The sequence below is a fragment of the Tachypleus tridentatus genome, chromosome 7 (genome assembly GCF_004210375.1).
Source record: "Tachypleus tridentatus isolate NWPU-2018 chromosome 7, ASM421037v1, whole genome shotgun sequence".
NCBI classification, from domain to species: Eukaryota; Metazoa; Arthropoda; class Merostomata; order Xiphosura; family Limulidae; genus Tachypleus; species Tachypleus tridentatus.
In genome coordinates, this window is record NC_134831.1 from 41,200,705 (window position 1) to 41,220,076 (window position 19,372).

The 19,372-nt window shown below is 31.8% G+C and overlaps 1 protein-coding gene across 7 annotated transcripts in view; it reads right to left on the minus strand.

The window, feature by feature from the left end:
- Positions 1-19,372, minus strand: part of dom (domino helicase) — a 103,558-nt gene that overhangs the window by 71,018 nt on the left and 13,168 nt on the right. For 4 of the 7 annotated variants that reach the window (XM_076511268.1, XM_076511264.1, XM_076511267.1 and 1 more), the window contains exons 2-3: positions 16,174-16,561; positions 12,175-13,350 (exon numbers count right to left, since the gene is read on the minus strand). In XM_076511268.1, the coding sequence (XP_076367383.1) occupies positions 12,175-13,350; positions 16,174-16,540 (1,543 nt within the window). In that variant the 5' untranslated portion in view covers positions 16,541-16,561. The remainder of the gene's footprint in view (positions 1-12,174; positions 13,351-16,173; positions 16,562-19,372) is intronic. The other 3 variants (XM_076511269.1, XM_076511266.1, XM_076511265.1) reach the window with 1 other exon arrangement.

Here is a 19,372-nt window from a genome sequence, read left to right on the forward strand (position 1 = left end):
ATATCTCATGGCATGGTAAAAAGCACATGGGGAGATTGCACTGTTTGCAGAAATAATTAGTCCACTTTCTTTTCCATCCAGCTTTGTATCTATCGCTGCAAACAGTACAATCAGGTTTGTGTTTTTTGTCCTCATATTATCCAATACTATGTCTTTCCACCAACTGCTGACCTTCATCAGTACTTGGTCTTCCTTTTTGTTTGGCTTTGCTGACATATCCCTCCAGCAAATTTTGAATAATCTGCTCTCTGAATAGTTTTGGAGATACCGGGTTTTCACTATTGCTCTTCCAGTCTGCACAATATATTATATATCTGTTAACAAGAACTGGCCTTGGTCAGTCAGTTTATGCAATAAGTTATATGACCCTAACTACACCATGTGCTTACCTAAAGTGAGGGCAGATTCCAGGACACGAATGTCTTTATTAATCACTCTCATCCGTTACAAGTAAGCTTTCATTATCATCTGGCTCAAACTCGTTGTCACTCTCTTCATCGTTAAAAATAATATTGATTACTTCTTTAGTGGTGTAAGCTTTTCCTTTCAGCACTGTAACAACGTCGCAAGTATCAACAGAATATGCAAGGAAGGCATCTTCTAAAACAATGAACAGTATGAACTACACAGGCTAAAAAACAAAGAAATCACGTGACCTCCAGTTTAAATACCTGCTGGGAATCCGAAATAAACAATGAATACACATGGTTCTAGCCGCAAGTGGGTCTATAGGTATGTGTGATTATGATAATTAGCCACGAGGATATGTTGTTTACATCTTGTCGACGAAGATCGCCTGCCGCGCTGAGCCTTCAAGTCAACTGTGATTACCAACCGTGTCAAAAGGGTTAAACACAATTGTTAGAGTATAAAAACACTAACTACACAAGTTTAGAAAAACTAATTTCTAGCCACAAAGAATCAGAAAATAGCTGATAAATAACCACAGAAATACAAACTTCACAAGACATCAGCTATGAAGATAAACTGGTTTGATATATTAAACTAGCTTTTCAAAATGAATTAGCTGATGCAAAAATACCACAAAACCCACATATGGTTTAAGCTACTTATTTTTATCAAGCAATACACTGCAAGTTATTCTGCAGAAAATATGAAAGTTTATATGTAAACAATACATAACCATTAAATAAAACTATTAACCAGAAGTATGAAAAATATTAAAAGCAAGAAAGGATCATGAACCCTATGAATAAGAAATGATCAAAGTGTACATAGCAGTCTCCCTGGAACCAATATTGATAAGCACGTCCTACATCTATAATTCTTTCTGGTATTCCTGTTGGACATGTCCAAACAAAGAGAAAGAAGCAAATTCCAAACTACACAAATCAGATTACTGTCTGTTTTATTTTTACTGGTAGAAGCCACTACTTCATCACTAGAGCTAATTCTGTTTAGATTAAGATGTTGCTCTAAGCAGTAATGGACTAAAAAAAACAAACTATATGTTGATTGGAAGACCAGATACTACAGAGGTACTGGGACATTTTATTCTAGTTTCTAAGTTTTATGTTTTAATTCATATTTAAAAGCTCTATTTTTAGACAACCAACACACACACATATTAAACCATACAACCAAATGCAAAAAGCTGCAAGTAAAAGTTAAATGTTTTTTTATGTACTTTCCTTATTCATTGTTATATACAAGTGTATGTGTTGTTTTTTAAAACAATGTAAAAATTAGAAACCAGACCTTTCACTCACACTGTCTCACTAAAGGAAAGACTTTAAATTCACATACTTTTAGTAAAATTTCTATTTTTCTGTGTATAACAGACTTGTAACATTTACTAAAAGTATGTGAAATTTCACAACAATACACTTATCACATACAGAAGTACAATATTTATAGTTTTGTTATGATTGATCAAATTACGAAGTCTGTATACAGAGTTGTGTGGAACTTTAAACAAGTACTGTTGACAAAGAAAGTATAAAGTGGACAGACAGTATGATAAGTTAGAGTTTACAAAAACAAATGCCATAACTGAACATTCCTCAATACTCAGGAACACAGTTATGCTTAGAATAAGGTTCAAAGATGAAAAGTGACAAGGCAGGCATCTACAAAAGAAAATTCATGTACAAAGTGCTTTTTTTTTTTATTGGTTAACAATTAAAATAAAACAAACTCATGACATGAACCTTCAGCTAGTGTGCATTTTAGTGAACTCTACATAAAGCTGAAAATCCAAAATGGGTTATCAACTGAACCAGCAGAAGTCATATTTAATGTAAATTCTTAAGTCATAATTCTACCATTTCCTATTTTCAACATTATATCATATTGAAGATCATAATAATGGAATGACTACAGAACCCATAACCAGTCATGGATAACGAAAGGCTACTGAGCTTAAGATACTACAGGATTATTCACCTGTGTCCTAAAACCTTTTAGTCACCTTCTAGATTTTCTCTTATGTTTGGTAAATGCTGATAGATCAGGATATCCCAAACCCTGCACTATCTGCTCTTTTGTAATACACCTTTATTTAGTGTATTTCTATCTGACATAGCTCTGAATTATTAAAACCATTTGGGCCAATGTTGATAATTCAGTGTAAATATATATTCATCAATATGTTGTAGTGATGATTTCATCACCCTCTTATAGTACAGATGATGCCATGTTATAGCATTTGTTATACATGTTACTACTGTGTGTGTGGATCCTATATTTGTAGAAATGCACAAATTAAAACATGCATCATTAGTGTGTGTATTCTTTCTCATAACAACACAACCCTCCAAGTAAGTCACTCAATTTTTTTTCAAGGTTCCTTCTTCTAAAAATATAACCCAATTGCAGTTTCACAAACCAAAATATAAATCTAAGTGCAATTTAATAATTTGTATATGAGTAACAAATATGAATTCCTATCATCTGTAAAATTTAGGTAGAGCAATCCAAACTCTGTGTATAGTAAAAAGTTTACTTATATGTTCTCATAACCAAGTACAAGTTGTTATCCCACATCAATAATGCTGAAATTATTGTATTTCCATGAAGCTGTATTGAATCATTACAGTAACATTATGGCTACAAAACTAAAAATGTAATACAAGAATTACAAGAGCAATGAAATTATAAAGTGTAAAATAGAAAATATAATAATAGTGGACCTCTTTCTTTCACCCTAACTCTTCTATTAATAGTTTTAGCCTCACTAGAAACACAGATTTGCCCAAAACTTTGTTTTTATGCTTACCTTAAACTTAATTTAGTGAGCTTTACACCATTATTAATTTTCTTTTTACAATATTGTGGCAATATAGTTTGTTATAAATATAGATTAATTTTTCTGTATTTTAATTTTTCAAATTATTTTTTGCCTGTTTTAAACAAAAGAAAACAAATGAAAAATAAATAGTTTTATACATTTAAACTATTAAATTATTTTGCTTCTTTTTTTTTCCAGTAAACTAAAATTACAATTTTAGGTATATTTTAAGTTCTCCTTACATCAAAACATTCTGTCACTATGGAAATCAACCTTGCATTAGAAGAGAGAGAAACATTCTTTCTTCTGGCTTGTTGATTTCCAGTGATCAGAATTTGTATTGTATGAGGACATACACCTCTGGATTAAAGTCAGATCATCATAGAGCATAACAGAAACAACTTGTGCACAGATTATGAAAGATATTACTGTTTATAAGCAATATATAAGAACATTTTCTTTAGGTAAACACAATTCATCATAAATTATGACTAAGTGGTGTTAACAACCAAAAGACAAATTAACAAAGTTGCTGTTTATACCCTTAAGTCATGAAAGATCACAAATGTTCAGTGCACAAAGAAAGTACCTGAGCAAGGAAGCAATGTTCCTGAAGTATTACTTAAGTAAAAAATACCATACTCACAAGAATATAACAATTCAGGGAACAGTTCACTTAAGATTTAGTCATGAAATTATGATAATTGATGATTGTCTTTAAATTGAAAGATCCAATAAAAAAATGCATAAACCTAAAATACACTTTATTAGAAGGTAATATCTGTTGGTACAGTCTCTATCAAATGTAAGCACAAAAAGATACCAATTACTGACAAGTTTATGGCCCAAAGAGCCACTTTTTGTTTTCTGATGCCTAATACTGATAATCTACTTTCAAAATCCAACACATGGGTGGGCAACTCCATATCCACTGGCCACATGTCGCATGATTGGAAAAACATGAAATGAGAATTTTATGAAAGTTGGGAGTTAAAATTTGCAGTGATTGAAGCAAATAATAAGCCAGTATGTCTTTTGTGTAACAAAAGTGTTAGGAATAATAAAGTATACAACCTTAAGCAACACTTTAACAATTTCCACAATGAATTTGATGTAAAATTTCCAGTTGACAGCAAAAGTCATATGAATGAAACTAGCCATTTGAAAGCACAACTTCATGAACAAAAAAACCTAAAAAAATGTTATAATCGATAGAACTAGTTATGTTAGTTATCTATAAAGTAGCTTAGATTCTAGCTCAAAAAAAGAAATCATTTTCTGATGCTGAACGAGTAAAAGATATATTGATTGTGGTCATTAAAACTCTGTTGCAGGATTATGATTCAAAAATAAAAGATGATATTCTTCAAAAGACAAATAAATTGCAATAAAGTGAAGAAAAACTGTCCACAGAATGGTAGAGTTAGCAAAAGACAGAAAATCAGTTGCTTGAACAACTAATTGCATTTTTCTTTACCACTAGATGAGTCAACAGATGTTAGTAACACTGCACAGTTGATATTTTGGTTACGATATATAACTTCAGACCTTCAATTGAGGGAAAAAATGCATGGCCTTTGTGGATTATGAAATCGAACATGTGGAAAAAACATTATTGAAAAGTCAAAAAGATTCAATCTGGATTTCAAAAACCTGGTATCTATCACAACAGATGGTGCCACAAGTTTCTCTTTTGAAGCATTTAATTGAAAATAATGTAAAGTCCAAGCTGCCATCTTTCCATTGCATTTTGCATCAGGGATATTTATGTGCTCAGGTGTCAAAAGTGAAGAATTGAAAAATTTGATATTGTTGTAAAAATTGTGAATTATATTAGAAGTGGAATCTCTCTCATCCATCCACAGTTTGTTGAGTCTTTGAAAAAAAGCAGTGACTGTACTTTTGATGATCATACTGATTTTGCAAATGTAAAATAGTTAAGTGAAGGAAAAGTCTTGGAACAATTTGCTTCCTTATTTCCTCAAAATAAAAAGAGTATCTTGTTGAAAAATATAAGATTAAAAATTTCCCTGAAATTGAAACTTTGTCATGGCAGTGTGATTTGCATTTTCTGTGTGACACAATGGCTCACTTGAATATGAAGCTTTAGGGAAAGGGGAAAGTAACAAGTGAGGAATTACATTCTATTCATGAATTTCAAATGAAGCTAAACCTCCTTGTGGAACAATTACAAAAGAATGATTTGACACATTTTGCAAAGTTGAATAGTTTTCTAGAAAATAATGACAATGATTTCTCTGATGCTAAAGACAATCTCTGTATAGACTGGATCAAAAATCTATCTTTAAAATTTGAATCACATTTCTCCGAATTTAAAAAATTTGAATTTTTGCATGATCAATTTCAATTTGACTTAGGAAATTTCAGTAAGGAAATTGCATCTTTTTTGCCTTTGGATAAGTGTGGATTTGAAGACAAGATGCTTACTCTGCAAAGTGTAAAATACATAAAGGGTAAAAAAAATGTTCCGTAAGAAAGATGTGGCTCACCATTCTGATAAACAAGTCTTCCAACTTTAAAGATAGCAATTTCAAAATTATTTTCCATGTTCAGATCTACACGGGAGTGTGGTCAACATTTTCTATGCTAGATTTTCTTAAGTCTATATACAGATCTCAACTTACTGAAATAAATTTAGAGACAGAGCTAAGATGCTCACTGAGCATATTAAGCCAAATTTCACGAAACTTGTTGATGAAAACCCCCATCAATTTCACATTGAAGGTCAGTTGAAATGCAATTATTTTGATTAAACTTTTTTCTTTTCTTTTTTTTTAATAGTGTGACCAACGTTGTTTTCATTAAACACAGTTGTGGCCACTATAAAAAATAAGTTGCTTATTCTTGATCTGACAGCTTCCTACACCGACTCCTGACACATTTAGCTCACAAACCTCTAAGACTTCTCCTACCACAAAATCTTTCTCAATATCAATATTTTAGCTTCACAAAATAAGTCAGTCATTACTTTTAGCATTTTAAGTCTGGAAGGTTATGAGTCATGATTAGTGTTTTTACTGGGCACCCAGAAACTTAGGTGCCCACCCATCACTACTGTTACCCATTTCTAAATTTACTACCTAGTTCTTAAAAGTTATGCAAAATTTAAATAATATAAACAGAACTACAGACAAACTATTATTTTAAGAAGAAACCAGTAAGCAAAAAAGTCATGACACAGTGAAGACAAAAGTGAAAGCAATCACAGTGATGGAAACTCGCATTAAATTCTAGTGGCAGGTCAACAATATTGATTAGCAAGTAATTGATCTTTAATTATAACAGTTTATCCAAACATTCCTAAGTACCTCATAAATCATGTCATTCCACCATTCATTATACTCTCAAACTTTGCTTGTACCATACTAAATCTTACCTCTTCCATTGATAACAATGAATATGGCAGGCAAAGAAGCAATTACATTATCAGCATATTTTGAACAGTCCACCTGAAATTATTCTTGGTTTTTAAATACTTATCAGCTAATTCACTACATGCAGTTGGTTCACAGTTTCCACAATTTTGTAGTACAGCACAATCACCATTTTAGGCCAGAAATCAGGCTTACAATTCACTGCAACTTAAGTGAGAAACTTACATACTAATTCTAATGGGGAATTATCATACAAAGATTTGAGATAAGCTCCACCCACAGAGTGTGCTAACTTTTGTCACAGTGCAAATACACTCCCATGTCTTGTAGCCTATTGGTATGTGTTATAATATGAGGCAGCTGTAGATGCCGTAACATCCATAAATACCTTCAACTTAAGTGTTGTCACATACAAATACTGCCTGCACGGCATAGGTATTGTGTAATGACAACTGTCCAGAGTAAACCATTGTTTGTTTCATTAACCAACATCAATGTTACTGTTATTTAATCAAAAAAACAGCTTGAAGCTTTATACAATGCAATTATTTTCCTAATCAATAAATCGGTGCCCATTACTAGTTCATGAAATGTTAAAAAAAAAAAGTTTGTTTGGATTTGTTTCAGTACCTTATGCAGAATAGTAAGAATAGATACAGAAAGAAATCTATACCTTGTAGGCTTATGCTGCAGTACACACAATTGCAACAATATATTTTGGGGTTATCATCATTTCCATCTTTTATTTATAATATCATTAATGTGTTGTTTTTTTTACTTTTCCATCTAAACATTCATAACTTTCTATTATCAGTAGTTTTAGATATGCTACTGCTATGAAAATAACAACATTGCACAGAAGGTAAACTTAAACTGTGTGTCATTGTAGTTCATATTGTCTTGTCTTCTACTTGTTAGAAACTGTTGTGTTGATAGTGGTCAGGAATTTTAGACACCTGGATAACTACCTGAGTAAGATCTTTGGTATCAGTTCAAATACTAGTTGCGATATCCTAAAATCTTTTAATAGAACTTTCTTAAAGATAGTCACTTAAATTATAAGAAACAAAATTTTGGATAAGTCTATAAGAAATACCAGGGTATGATTAAATATAAATTTATAATTTTGAGCACACAAAAGATTAAATTCAGAAGTGCACAGAGACTGGAAGTAAAGATTACAAAAAACATATCATTGTAAATTTGACATACAAGCTTGCCCTCAGTGCTCTGTCTTACCCAGAGAGCTGCCCATCAGTCTAGATAACGTTAACTAGTAGGTGTTAAGGACAACAATAGTAATAATGTTTATGATGAAAAATATATTGTCATGCATATTATAACAGTACTGTTTCTTTACAGAAATGCTTATTGTGGCATACCCTTAATAAGCAAATAGAGAATGAATATTTTCTATAATGCATTATGCACTCCCAACTACTGCAGATAATGTTTATATCATGGTTATTCCCTTTGGATGCTATAACTGGATTTGATTTGGCATTAATAGTCACTTGAATATTAATGACAAGATTTATCCCACTGTGTCACAAAAACTTTTCTTCTCAGTGTGACAATAAGGATACCTGTGCATGCTAGAAAAGCCCAGGGAAAAGCACAATTAGTGGTTTTCGATACTGAAAAAGCATTAAAAATGGAAAAAATCTAATTTTCAATTTAAGTGGATAACTGACACTCTTCAAGAACCCACCCAAAATTAAACAACACATTCAAAGGGTTAAGGTAAAGATTACCATAAGCTACAGCTTCACATCAAGTGTTTCAAACATGCCACTACACTATATTGTAGGAAGCTGGTAATGTACCAACAAATCCAAAGAATTGCAAACCCTTTCAGAAAAGCATTTGTATGAAACTGTTTACTAAAAAAACAAAGCTGAATCAGTCTTACCACCATAACAGTAGTGAATCACATGTAGGTGCTAGATGGTCTCGTTACCACAGCATACATCAAGCAAAGACGAGCAGTCACAGGCACTAGCTGGTCTCACTACCACAACATACGATGACCACAAATATAAGTACTATAATGGCCTCACTGCCACAACATATGATGACTAGAAATAAAGGTACTAGATGGCCTCACTGCCACAACATAAGATGACTAGAAATATAGGTACTAGATGGCCTCACTGCCACAACATTCGTCATCATAGGTGTAGGCACTAGATGATCTTGCTACCACAACATATGATGACCACAAATATAGGTACTAGATGGCCTCATTACCGCAACATACATCATCACAGCAGTAGGCATTAGACGGCCTTCTTGCAACAACAACAGTCAATCACAGTTTAGGCACTGAATGGTCTTGCTACCACAGTGACAGTCAATCACAGATGCAGGTACAGGATGGAATAGTGCCTACAGTGGAAATGCAGTGTACTGTACTTGCAATATTATATATATATAAAAGAGCTGTGAAAGGACAGGACAAAGATTTCAATACTATTATTATGAAGATTTCATCTTGTGTTAGTGAATTGTTTTATTTCTGAAGTCTTTTAAAAAACATAACAATAGAACCTTACACACAGAAAACACATTTAACATCCATTATTACACTCCTTCCTCACTATCTACTTAACACTTTGGGACAAAAGGATGAAGAATGTTCCACTGTGACATACAAGATGTTTGTAACTACTAAAGATGTCAAGGACTGTTATGAGGAAAATGCAGAGTGTTACCACAGCCATTCAACTTAAGATCGAAATAACAATCAGTGCAAAAAGGTCAGATTGTATGTTTTCAACAAGCCTACAAAGGTATCAAAACTTGGGACACTTTCAAGCCATACAGGAGCTACAGGAAAATCTCAGTGAATCTACACTGCCATACTTCACAAATAAAGTGGTTTTTTACCACCAATGAAACAACTAATAAAACCTTAGCACATCTCTACACCTATTTCATCTTGTTTAATCTTTTGTGGTTGTGTTTAAGTTCCACAGACAGAAACTAACACCTCCAGTAATTTTTGCAAACATTCAGTTTTGTATAAATCCTAAGAATATATATGTACATACACACACATGCAAATTAGCCACAACCCACAAAATATTTGTGGTAGTTTTCATGTCCTCTTGAATGTTGTTTTTTCTATCATTTTTTACTTGCACCATTTAAGTTATGCTTTCTGCCAGACATTATATATTAGCTCAAGAAATCCTGATCTCTTTGAAAAAGTATAATATGGTCAGACAAACTTAAGTAGACAGAGCTATTTAATAAATTCTATAATTCAAGAGACTGGCATATCAGTTCCTCAATGGACATCACACAAGTACAGACTACAATCTCAAACATCATAATTTCAGAAGTGCATGTGTAAGATAACTATATAGTTATTTATAGTAGTCAGACACTTGCAAGTCTAATTTTTAATAATTTTTATAAGAAATAACTTGTATACTTCAATGAAAACTGAAATTGCTGAACATTATAGTTTCTATAATTTACTAAAACACTCAAGCTGTTAAAGTTGATACAGACTAATGGAAATATGGTCAAGTAGAAAATTATTTCACTGAGCCCACATCTCACTGCACAAAAAATATTTTTTCTCCCATCATCCTTTACAACCATAGTTCAAATATAGAAAACAGCAGAGCATGACTTTTACAAGCTCAAGAAAACAAAACAAAAGAAGTTTGTAATTGTAGTGAAAATTTCTCAAACACCCTTTCTTCAGCAACATATCACAATGCAAAACTTTCATCATTTTATGTCTGAAATGAAAACCTTTTTGGCTTTACACTTAATAAAAAACAGAAGAAAAAACAGCTTTCACGAGCAGTTAGATTGGCAGAAAAAATTCAGGAAACTCCTAACACTCATGGTTTTCCTGGAACACCACTCAATCAAAATTTGCAATTTTTATGCATAAATTTACATAAAGCTTTTCAGAGAATAAGTTTAAACTGAAGTATTTTGTCTTAAATGTGTAAGAAATGAGAATGAGTTTAGTTTTCTACAATTGTTTTAATTCAATGGCAAAATTGTGTTCCTGAAGCAAAGTTAATTCAATTATTTTTATTTCAATATGAATGTTAATTCAGTTAATTTTCCTTGTGAAACAAATCTACATAAAATAAAAATCAACAAACAAGAATATTTACTGGACAGGAAGAGAAAATTTCATTTTTTTTCCTTTTCAATGTATTTTTAAGTTTTTTTTTTGCTTACAAAATTATAATTAATAATAAATTTCTTATATTCCATACATGTTTGTGTATTAAAGCTGCACTTTAATCATGTTGGTATAAATCATCTATATAAATTTCTGTCAATATTATGAATACATTTATTTTCATTTGATACTTGTGGTCATATGCAAATACACTAACCTAATCATGTCACACCACAACTTTAAACATTTGAGAAAAGCAAAAACATGCTATCTACTACAAAAATGTCTTTAGCAGCATAGATATAGATTTTTAATCATTGTATCTGTAATACAAGAAAATATGACAACTAATCTTGACAAGACTTGCAGAAAGCAAACAAAAATTAAACTTGGTCCTCATGAACGAGAGTAGTGTTGCAATTTCTTCATATTTTATATGGAGTTTTATAACTTATAGAGTGAAAAAATGTGTAATATTCAAGAAATGTTTTATTGCTATTTCAGTGTTATCACTTTAAGCAATCATAACATTTGTATCAAAAAATTCATTTCTATGTGTGAATAACCTGAAAAGGACTAAATACTAGTGAAAAGTTTTGGTAACATAACTCATAATGAATAAACCTACTTTAACATTTATGCATGGAATCAAACAAGTGATATGTAAACCACATTTATCAAATTCAATATGATTACATATATATTGCAATTGCAGTAACAGGTTATATACATTTTTTTTCCCACATTCAAAGAACTTTCCCAAATCCGGAAATCAAACTACAAATGTTTTTTTTTTCTTACACATTACAGATAATATATAAAAAATTCAAATAATAGGCAATTTTGTTACCTGTATTTTATACTTGAAGTAACTGTCACATAAACAGTATAAAATCTGTTTTTAAAATCTGTTTTTAAAATACAGCAGCACAGTGCTGAGTTTTTGTTACAAGCCTTCAGATGCTCAGTCTTTTCAAAAAGGTTCACCCAAATCTACAGAGGTGGGTTTACACTGTCCTCTAATGTTAGCTATTTTATTTTATTTTTCCCACAAAGTTTATTTGAAAACATTATGACACAGTAACTTGAGAGATGTATAAAATTTCCAAGTACACTCAGCTTTGAATAATACAATGTAATATCATTGTAAAGATACTGAACATGTCATTTAGAGTCGAGGAGTGTAATACTGCCAAGTTCTGGACCACTTATGTCAAACAGCAATTATTATTAATACCAAACACAGGATGTATAGAAATAATCCTATATTTTAACAGACCTATACTAAAAATTATACAAACAAAAAAAACTTGCACATAGTGACTCATGTTAACACTTTTCAAACTTGTCATGTCTTAGAATTAAAGACTTACCTAAACCAGTGCGAATAAATGCAGGCGTAGAAGTGAAAGAGCCAGGGACTATGCTTCTAATTTCTGCTTGGACTTTTTGTTCTTCTTCATCACTGTCTAAAGCGTGAGCTTTTAAATAAGCCATTAACTGGGGAGTTGCGCGTTTTTTCCACAAAAAGTAGTCCATCATATTTCCACCATTTTGAAGAAAAAAAAATTCAGTCAAATGTTCAGTATACTTCTCTTTATTTCTCTTCAACTGCTGAATTTTATGTGCTAATATTTTATTACGCATTCTTGCAATTTCTTCATTTGGAGGCGGTTTTAGTTCCAATTTAAGTCTTTTAGGTTTCGGACTTGAATGTGGACTTAAATTTCTATTTGTTACAGGACTTACTGAATAAGTTTTGGAGGGAGGCCCTCCTACACCAATGGCATTATTAGAAGTCACACTATTTACAGTAGGCATTGTATTATTACTGACACTTGACATACATGTATTTACAGAAGTACTATGGGAACTATTAGCATTTCGTTTGTTTGGAGTCTGCCCCTGTGCAACTTGGCATGACAGGGAAGGTACAACCTTAGACTGTGGAATCAGATTAGATACTGAAGATGCTAGATAGCTCTGATTAGGTGTTCCAACCTGCAGAACAGTGCTGCCACTCTGAACAGCTAGAGGGCCCGTAACAGTGTTAGCACTTGCTAAGCTATAGGAATGAACTCTGTTGACGTTGCTTCTCTGTACATGTAAAGCACCAGTGGGATTCAGAAGAATGGCTTGTTGCTGCTGCTGTCCTAAAACTGTTGCTCCTGTTCCAGATGTTGTTAAGCACACAGCAACACCATCTTGTTTCCCTGTTCCTACTACTGTCCTCTGAGGCATGCTCACTGTAGCAACAGGAAGAGTAAGGACAGTGGAGCCTGCTGTTCCTAGTTTTTGTAACTGGACATTCTGTACACTCACTGCAGTGACTGGCACAGTGGACTGAGCCTGCAACTGAGAATGACCTGTTAGCCCAATATCGGAAGATGTGACAGGACGGTTCCCGGTTCTAACATTGTAACTCTGACTGGCTGCAGCAAGAATTCGTGCTAAGCCCTGCGGTGAACTAATAGTATAAGATGTTGATGAAACACTTGCTTCTGTTTGTGCAGTTCTAGTTGTTCTAACTGATCCTTGTTGTAAAGACACTGGAAAAAATAAAAATTCTTAATTATCTTGTTCAAAAAGAAGTGCTCCTTAGTTGTAGCTTAAAAGCAAAGAAAAAACTGCCAATGAAAGCAAAAAATAAAAACAGCACAACTTTCTTCCACACATTTTTTACACTCTCCCAGTTAGGGTGCTGCAATCATGTGTCTGCATTTCCACAAACATATTTTGAAAACTAATACACAAAAATTTTACACAAGATTGGAAATCAGTATGGGACAGTTCTCACCAAATTTGGTCCAGATTCTGGATCACTTTGAAACACTGTTTTATAATGTGAGATAAGGCATTTCTGCAGTTTGGGGTAAATAACTTTGTAAAGAATGATCACTTCTGTATCAAATTTCACAGACATTAAAGCTGAAAATCCTCAAGATCTAGAACATTGATCTCGGAGATTTTCGGAGTTTTCAAGGGAGAAATTTTATGTTATCCAGTACAGTTGCATGAAATTTCAAAAAGAAACAGTGGGGCAGTGGTTTGTAATATCTTTGATTGTTGAAAGCTTCAAAATATTTCTTACAGACCATACAGATCAATCATTACATAAACAGTTCTACAACAGAAAATCACAATCTCAAAGTTTCATAGGGAGTTCATACAGACCTAATTGAGACCACTTTCACAAGAGAAAAAATTTTCAGATGATAAAACTTAAGCATAAAAAATCCCTAAAATGAAATCCAAGCTTCCTTACTTAAAAATAATTACTATTAATTTGGTATTTGAATGAAATTAATGTGATAGTTTAAGTCTCAATAGCTACACCTTGAGTTAAAATAATCATATTGACTAATTTTTGTTTAATAACCATTATTTACAAATTACTATATTCAAAACAGATTTGACAGATCTCTAATTCAAATAATAAAATAAAATTAATATATCTGATAAGTTCATACAAGTAATGGTGCAGTGTACTCAAAAGAAAAACCACATTCTGGTCCAACTATGTCTCGAAACTTTAATAATTTATATGTAATTTGATCCACTCAATTTCATTTACTTCAGTAGCAAATGTGAAGAAAAGATTACGTCCTCAACAGTGATTCAATCAGTGATGTACATTGGGTAAATCACAACAAAGAATAGTAATCTCCTTGAAGAGCTGATACTTTTCCTATTCTTAAAAACTATTTTTATAAGGCTAGTAAAAATCTTAAATGACATCAAACTGCAAGATTTAAGAATATGTATATATATATATATAAGGTTGTCTGAAATGTTCATTGCTCAACCAACAAAAAACAACTGAAATGTGTCTTTTTTCTGATACATAAAGTTTGAACATTTTTATAGGAAAACAACACTTAACTTATTGCTTAAAAAGTTTATTTTTGCTGTGATCAAATATTTTGTACAACAGATAACTGAGAAATTTACCAAGACATGAAAGCAGCATTAGGAGAGGGTGTTTCAACATATTCAACAGCAATAAAGTGGTATGCTGAGTTTAAATATAGTAAATAATCACAAAAAAAAAAGTCAGACTGGACAATAATCACAACAGATAAAATTAATGGTTTGGTTATATACGATAGAAGAATTACCATTAGGAAATTAGCAGAGAAAGTGCAAGTGCTGTAAAAAGCATTAACTGTCAATTTTGGGCATGAGTAAGATTAGTGCTAGATAGATTCCAAAAAATGTCACATGAGCAGAAATGAATCCAAATTTTCAAAAGCCAATGCCTACTCCAAACACTTCAATAGATTTGCAATTATGGATGAAATGTAGGTTTGCCACCTTGACCCAGAGACAAAATTGCAAAGTTTGCAATGTTTACCCACCCTAAAGAAGTTCAAGTCACAAATCTATAACTAAAGCATTACTGCACCAATTCTATGGGATACCAAGGCATTTTATCAGCCGATTATTTTGAAATGGATTAAATCGTTACATGTGATTACTAGGCAATTTTAATCACCAATTTACATAAAAAAAAAAAAGAATTGCCCAAAAAAAGATGTGCTCTTTTGTCAAGACAATGCCCAACCTTACAAATCATGTGCTGCTCTGAAAAACATCCATGATACTGGCTTTAAATTACTCTATCTCACCAAATGTAGATCCAAGTGACATTTTTTCTCTTCCCAAGCCTCATAATCTTTCTGAAATGTCAAAGATTTCAGAGTGGCAATGATCTCATACATACCATCCATTCATGGACTGAGAACCAAGAGTTATTTTAGAAGGGTATAAAAACATTAGAGCACAAGTGGTGCATGTGTATACACCCAGAAGCAAATTATGTTTAAAAAACCATAGCTGAACCAGCCTCTCCTTCTGCAAAGGACATCCCTAGTACATACTTTACAAAAGAAAATCTTAAGACTCGAATTATGCCATGTGAATTACAATTGCACTTTCTTCACAATTTTATTCATCGAGCATGCATAACATTAGAAATGGCAAGTCTTGGTAATTGTGACGTACAAGATTCACAACATTCAATGAAATATAAATAAATATTCTGTTTAAATAATTTTTTTCTCTGGATTTTCGTTTTTAAATCAAACTGAAATTTTGGGACTTTTCCACTACCATAACTTAAAAACAACTGTTTATTTGCAACTTCCAGTACCAATACTGTTAAGTTATTTTTCATCCCTTTCAAGAATTTCTAGGACCTATAAAAATTCTGCTTATGTCATTCCATTAGCAAAACAATGTATTACAATATACTAATTTTGTAATAAGGAGTAATTTATATATCCAAAAGCTTACATCAAAACATGTAGCCTTGTACCATGATATTAAATATACAAACTCCTGCTTACAAGTTTAAAACAATTAAATGGTACCTGCTACTTGAGCTGGTATAGCTATATTTTGAATTTGACTCCCCAGTGACACGCCAGGTATGAGGTAATGTTGATAAGTAGCAGTGGCAGCAGGTGTAACACCTGTAGTACCAGGGGCTGCAAGGACATTCACTGTACCTGCCACTGGCTGAGCTAAGGCTATCCTCTGTCCCTGGGGCTGCAACTGGATAGAAGATGCTGAAGTGACATTGGTTTGGACTATCTGTTGTTCTGATGGAGTTATCTCCCTGGTTTCTGACTGAGAAACTTGTAAAAGAGTATTCCTAATTGGTGTTTGTTGCTCAGTATTCTGTGACGTTTGATGCTCCAGGTGTCCACTATTGGGCTCCCCACCAGCCTGGATCATGGCCCTTTAAGACCACTAAATCTAAAAATATAAATCATAAATGTTACTACATTTTCATTTGTTCTTGCAGTTTAGAAAAAAACTGCAAAGATTTCCATAATGATTGTAATTTAATGCAAACAAATTAATGATTAATATATGTTCACTTAATGCAGCTAGTAACACATTATAAGTTTTACAAATGTAAGAAATGCTATGTAACTAAGTATCAAATACTTTTTTAAAATTTAGACTTTTTACCACTCCATCTTACTTCAACATCTCTAAAACAGATGTTATTCACTTATAAATGTTGTGAATAATATATTTATTGCTACATCACACAAAATCATAACCACATTTTATTTACGAGCATTTAAAACTACAACTAGCAAGAGTCCATCGGTTATGTAAATTTCCTCCCCATGTTATATATCCACCAAATTGCTTGACTGCATAAGACTTTGTTGGTTATGAGATCTCTTATAATAAACATGTACACAATAATACCAGTCACCCACGCAACAAAAGCTATAGAAACAAACATTTTAAAAATAACTTTTTTTTGTAACTTAAAAAGGTTACTAATAAATGTTTAATGGTCTATCAAGTTTGTTTTTTTCAAATACCTATACAAAAAATAATGGATTAAACCTTTTATCAAAATTTAAAACACTTTAGAATGTACTCTACAAAACATTTAGATGTAACAAAGAAATCAATGTGACATCATGAATGGGTAGTTAATTAATTCCTTGAAAATGCCAATTAAGTATCATATGAAAGTAAAACAATTTGTAATAGTCTAGACTATAACTTGTTTTCCAAATTAACTTTCATTAATAGCTTATGGAATGGTGTGACTGACGATACAGTACATACTCATAGTTTATATACCTAATTTGAACCTCTTTATACTTTGTTAAAACTTTTTTCTTCTTTTCTAACTCCCAAAATATTCCTTTAAGACACAAACATTCTCCACACATACACAAACTTTCCTGTCTTCAAGCACTCCAAATAAAGTGATACCTATTATTGTTAAATCTAAATCAATTTGGACCTTAAGAAGCTTCAATATCACTTCTGGTTGAAATAATCACAAAGTACATCCACTTCAAATTTACTTTCTGGATAAAATTGGTTTAACTAATGACTATGAGTATGAATAAAATAAAATTGAATACCCAATTCATGACCTTTTATAATGCATAAATACAAACCAAATGATTAATTTACCAAAAATAGTTTCAAAGATAAGTGATATTCCAGATTGAAAATAAAAAATTTATTAACCTATGTTATTTTCATCAATGAAATAGTGTTTTATTTACAGACTATTCATTCCCCAAGTGTCTCTTCATAAGACAGTTTAGACACAAGTATTTAAAAATACTGTATATATTGCATCTACAGACTCAATATTTAATACGCTCAATCATCTGTTACACTAATACAATAAACAACATTCAAATTTTTAGATGGAAAAAAAGTGATTTAACATCACATTATATTAACTGACCAAGTAATCAAATTATTGACTTATGACTATTATTATTTTTGATTAATTAAAATTTATTCACCTTAATCATGTAGTTATGACTTGATGTAACATCATAAAGTAGCAACAGAATGGCAAAGAAAACAATTAAAAATCAAGAAAAATGTACATTTTAAAGTGTGGCAGGTTATTAACAAAATCAGTTATTGTTTAGAAGAAGCAGAAAAACTAAAAAATATTAAAAAGTATTGCTCACAGGTAAATCTTTAAGCTGTGTAGAAAATTTTGAATTTTTTTTCTTCATACATTACACTAAATACACTGGCATACAGAAATGACGTAAAAATTTACACAAACAAATATGAAAATCCAGAATGTTTTCAACTCACAAATGCACAACATTTCACCAACAATACCAATTTTTACTTGGAGTACCTATTTTAAACATTTCCAAAATATATATAACATATTAACTGTAAAACTTAGGCAATTCTCATGTCTGAAAAATGTTAACTTTTTCTCTGGATGTAAGTACTGTTGATAAAATTTCAAGTATTCTTCATCTGTTTAAAAAAAAAAAAAAATTTCTTCCCAAAAACACAATATTTGTTCAATTACCTTACACCTCATAAAAACTTTTGGTCAAAAGTAATCAAATAATTACCACAAAAGTAAGTACAGCCCTCTCTTGGTACAAGCATTTGAAACTACAACCAGCAACAGCATCCATCAATTATGTAAACTCCCACCCCCATGTTACTTATACACCAAATTGTTGGTTATTAGACCTCTAACAACAAATACAAAAACAAATATAGCAGTTTTGGACCAAAGATTAAATTTAAGTGTTTTAAAACTGTTACAATACAGATAGCATGAAATGTAATATGATAAAAATCTTATAATCCACAAGCTTTTAAAAGTATCAAAACAGAAAGTAACAGACTAGAGTTTACAGTTTTACATAAACACAACTACAAAAAGCTGTTCAACCACATGGCAATGAACAGAACTAGCAACTACATTCAGGTGGTCAACCACATGAAAACTTAGGTGCAGCTTCACGGTACAAAGGGATATTAAAATTAGTGTGGCACTTGTTAAATGTAAAGAAAAAAAATATTTTTTTCTCCATATAACTTCAAAATAAAACTAAAATATTTCACACTGCAAAACCCAACCTGGCCCAACATAAATGTAATTTCCAATTGCATTTAGTAGATTGCTACAACATGCAAAGCCAGAAACCAAGCATCTGATGTACATAATTTTGCTAAGCACAGGTACAGTGTGTAAGGAAAGAGCATGAGTTACACTAGGAAAAATGTAAGCAACATTAAAAATTTAGTTTA